We start from the raw sequence: 4,858 nt of genomic DNA, 5'->3' as shown, positions 1-4,858 counted from the left end.
GTCTTTGCAACTGTGTTGAACATGCTGAGTAATGTTCTGATATCTAAAGATATGATAAATTTGGACAAAGAAACAGAAGATGGTGGGATAAAAAGTCTAGTACGGGGAATAGTGGAAGTGGCGTCTGCTCCAAACATATCTGATTTTTATCCAATTTTTGGTAAATTAGATCTTCAAGGTCTGCGAAAAAAATCTATACGTTTAGTGACAAAGTTTTGTTCCAAGTGGGAGCCGATTCTTGAAGAAAGAAGGGACAGTAGAGAGAATGGTTCTTCTAGCCAACAAGATTTCTTGGAAACTCTCCTTGATAATGGTTTTACCAATGATCGTATCCACCAGCTATTTATGGTTTGTTTCCTCTCCTTCTCGAGAAATTGCTTTATGTGATTCATTTTCTGGTATAAACCAAGTTAGTCTTTAGTAGTGCTTGAAAAATGAAAGTCAAAGTACTCATGTTTGAGCCTTTAGCAGTTCTGTTTCTCTATAGGGATGTAGTATATAACAAGTTTCCGTCTAACCTGTGAAGGAGTTACTCTCTGCTGGTTCAGACACCAGTACCTCAACAATAGAGTGGGCGATGGCAGAACTGATTAAAGATGTAGAGTCAATGAAGAAAGTTCAAGAGGAGCTCGAGATAGAAAGTGAAAGCGATTACCTAAAAGAATCTCAAGTGCTGAACATGTCCTTTGTCCAAGCCTGTGTGAAGGAAACACTTAGGTTGCATCCTCCAGTACCATTTCTGCTTCCACATCGTGCTATTGAAACCTGCCAAATAATGAGTTACACAATTCCTAAAGACGCTCAAATCATAGTTAACGTCTGGGCTATCACAAGGGATCCTTCAATATGGGAAGAGCCAGAGATGTTTAGACCACAGAGGTTTCTGAGTTCTGATATGGACTTCAAAGGGAATGACTTTGAGTTCTTACCCTTTGGTGCAGGAAGGAGAATATGTCCAGGCCTGCCCATGGCTGCAATAAAAGTTCTCTTAGTCGTTGCTTCACTCGTTCACTTCTTTGATTGGGAACTTCCTCATGGAAAATGTGCTGCCGAGCTAGACATGACTGAAAAGTTTGGAGTAGCACTGCAAAAGAAAGAACCGCTGCTTCTGATTCCCAAGGCCAGAAAATGACCATCAGGATATACGATCAGTATCTCTTGTCTGTGATATATCTTGCATTATGCATTCGATACAATTATATTTTGTCCTGCTGTAGTTCCGTGTATTATATACAGAAGTTCTTGTGGTGATAAAGAGGCAAGTTATAAATTAATAAGATAATGTGCAAGTGCATAAATTAAATGTGCAGTGTTATTTGCTTCTTAAGTTGAGCATACTTGTGGCAAGCATTTCATTTACAGATATATAGAGGATTCAGACATACAAATATATAAAATCTTGGCAAAGAGAATTTGTGACTGATGACAGAAATAAATTACAAAGTACTTCATTAAAACCAATATCTGATATCTTCTTGAAACAATGGAATAAATAGCAATAACAAATCATTACAACCAACGAAAGAATGCATCGAAGACATTGACTGAATATACTGAACTAAGGAAGAATACAAATATGAAATCTCAGGTACACACAAAATGAAGCCTGAGGAACTAGAAACCTGTACCTGCCCTTATGCATTTTTATCTAAAAGATCTTTCTTTTTACTGGACTGACAAATCTATCTGCAATTAAGAACGAAAGAAAAACTTTACCTATTGTTAACCTTTTTCATATGTACAAAAAGAATAGCAACTGCGTGTCTATGACTGAGTGAAGAGCTTCGAGGAAAGACCAATCAATCAACTTGGCTGATAGTAGGAGGATGAACTTCCAGTGGCATCAAGGGGTGCGTACAAGGAGACTCTCTGCAGCAGCAGCATTCACCTAATATGTTATTCTGGTACTTTTGTTACTTCTTTTTAAGAACTGCTTTGGACTATTTTTCACCTCCAGACGAGGATCTTCCTATACACCTCTGAAGTAGAGCTAAGTGTGCTTATGCTGTATCCTCCCTAAATCCCACCTTATGACTACACTGAATATGCTACTGTTGTTGAACCTCAAGCAAGAACAGGAGAATTCATAGAGTATTTTAACTGAATAAAAGGGTGAAAGAAAGAAATACAGTTTGTCAGGCTTTAGCAAGAAAAAAGGAGGAAGGAGCTCATACTAACGTCATGAGCTCTTGAAAATTAACCGGAGATTATGAAGCTCTTAGATATTAACGTCATGTATATATTTATTATGTTTTATTATGTGCATGTTTTTTTCTCTTTTGGTATATGAAGAAAAACCAAATAAAATTCTCAAATTTTTCATAAGTCAATATGGTTCAAATTTATCAAAAGAAGAAACTTTATTTTTATGGATATCCTTGTTCTTCACATGGCATTTTCACTACAACAAAATACAACATAGAAAAGTTAACTAATGCAAATACATAGAGATAGCAAGCAAACTTTGAATATTCAATGTTGGGAGATAGAACATAGAGATTACTTGGTCAATGAGAGCTGCAGAGCGAGAGATAAGCTTGATGTAATTTCCATCCAATACAAGCTCATCCTTAACCTTTTCTGATCGAACAACTGTTATCCCCTCAAGCATGTCCACTGTCCTAACCTGATACAGTTATAAAACCAGTTAATCTCCATACACTACAGCGAATGGGATAGCCGATGAGCATTCAAGTATACAAAGGCCATTGCTAACCTAGCCAAATGGATACTCATCTAGTGCTTGCATTTTTACTTTTTCTGAAACATGATTCTGTAAGACACATAAAACGAGCTATGACAATCACTTTATCTCATTAATAATCAATTCGTAACTCGTCTTTAATCATTACACTAGCTGCTACCTAGTTTAGCCAACATCTCAACGTTCTAAAACTACCGGAATAAACTACTCTTGAAGGGGAGCCTTGGAGTAACTGGTAAAGTTGCTGCCATGTGACCAGAAGGTCATGGGTTCCCCTTGCAAAAATGAAAGGTGAGGTTGTGTACAATATATCCTTGTGGTCCCTGGACCCGTGCATAGCGGGAGCTTAGTGCACCGGGTTGCCCATTTAGTCACACAATAGCACCATTACTAATTGCAAAGTTAATTTTTCAAATTAATTTTAACCATAAAATAAAAACTTAAGTAGTTTGCGTACCTGTGCATCTGAAACCATCTTGTTCCATCAGCTTCCACCATTTCCCAAAAAATTCATGCCTTCCAGTCCTATCTCAACTTTCACAAGCAATGATATTTTGTCCTCTTATTTGCAGTGCTTCAGTTGTTACGCTGGACAAGATCTCCAAACCAAGTTTTTTTTCCAGTTTCACCAAGAAAACCAAAGGTCAACATTTCAGGGAATTGTTTGTAAAGAAATTAAGAAGTCACACATGATAGAAGTAAGAGGTGCGGGGCTTATCATTGGGATAGACCTTGAATACAGTTTATCTTATTAGACTTTTCCTGTAGAAGTGAACGATCACCTTAAGTTTTAGATGTATCGTCAATTTCCACCAGCTGAATCAAGCTGATGGAGGGTGCCATATGTAATAGGATCATATCCATCAAAACTTGTGGATGAATAAACATGATGTGTTAGGATCCATCCTGTGACTTAATAGAGCTAAAATTGTTCGTTACCAAATGGGAATCTGTGCTATACATTGCATTGGTGCATTAGATACAGGTATTCCTTTTTTTTCCTCCTGCAATCTCTTATGGTTATAAACAGAAGTTCTTTGGTGATAAAAGGCAAGCTATGATCCTATTTATGATCATGTGCCCAAGTGCACATAATTTCAAGTGAAAATGTTTTACTTGGGTCTACTCTCCTAGCCCTTGATGACAATGGAACAATATTTCACAAGATGAGTATTGCAGAGATGAAAATGCTAAGATGGATGTACTAATATAGTAGAGTAGCATTTTAGGTAGAACGTGTAAATAACTTTAAGCATGTCATGACTCATGAGCATCCCAAAGCCTAGATAACAGTTGCCTTGTATTGTACGAGAGGATTTTGAACTTATTAATTTATTTATTTATTTTTAAAAAAAGAAAAGAAATAAAGATTGAAAGTTCACCTATATAAAAAAGAAATGCTCCAAATAACCTCCCACAGTTGTAAGTAGGGATATCTATTTCATGAAAAACAGAGAAAATAACTACTAAATCTAGGACCACCACTTTCAGCTCACAAGAAGAATACAAGTCAGTCAGGAAATGCTTGCCCCACAACTAGTAGATGAGTGACTTTAACCACATGATATTATGAGGTTACTTGTATAAATCTAGTTCAAATTCTCCACAAAGATTATGAGGTTACTTTTATAAATCTAGTTCAAGTTCTACACAAATATTATGAAGTTACTTATATAAATCTAGTTCAAATTCTACACAAGTTAGTCATGAAATTCTTGCAACACAACTAGTAGATGAGTGACTTCAACCACAGGATATTATGAGGTTACTTATGTAAATCTAGTTCAAATTCTACACAAAATATATTTCAAAAAAAAACAAAACGCTTGTTCATTTGCATATAATGGCTCAGCCTTTTGAAATTCTTTTCCTGGTTCCACTTTTCCTCTTACCCTTAATCATTTTTATCTTCAAAGTTTTCAAATCATCCAAAATCACACAACTTCCGCCAGGACCAACACCATGGCCAGTCATAGGAAACATTTTTCATATCGGGAAAATGCCTCACATAACTCTTGACAAATTTTGCAAAAACTTATGGCCTTATTGTATCCCTCAAGCTTGGAACTAAATGTCTAGTTGTTGGATCATCACCTTCTGTTGCTAAAGAAATCCTCAAAACCCATGATAGAATCCTGTCTGCTAGACATGTTC

General features: G+C 36.3%; 1 protein-coding gene and 1 pseudogene across 1 annotated transcript; both read left to right on the top strand.

Moving 5' to 3' along the window:
* The first annotated feature begins 6 nt into the window (after positions 1-6).
* LOC107865930 (probable (S)-N-methylcoclaurine 3'-hydroxylase isozyme 2) lies at positions 7-2,130 on the top strand. The gene is made up of 2 exons (XM_016712118.2): positions 7-348; positions 527-2,130. Exons 1-2 carry the CDS (start codon positions 22-24, stop codon positions 1,130-1,132), a joined length of 933 nt encoding a protein of 310 aa, XP_016567604.2. The 5' UTR covers positions 7-21; the 3' UTR covers positions 1,133-2,130.
* Positions 2,131-4,540: 2,410 nt separating this feature from the next.
* LOC124897168 overlaps positions 4,541-4,858 on the top strand; it is a 4,147-nt pseudogene continuing 3,829 nt past the window's right edge.

Source organism: Capsicum annuum, chromosome 1 (genome assembly GCF_002878395.1).
Source record: "Capsicum annuum cultivar UCD-10X-F1 chromosome 1, UCD10Xv1.1, whole genome shotgun sequence".
NCBI lineage: Eukaryota > Viridiplantae > Streptophyta > Magnoliopsida > Solanales > Solanaceae > Capsicum > Capsicum annuum.
Note: the sequence above shows the minus strand (reverse complement) of the source record. Positions and strands in the feature narration are given on the sequence as shown.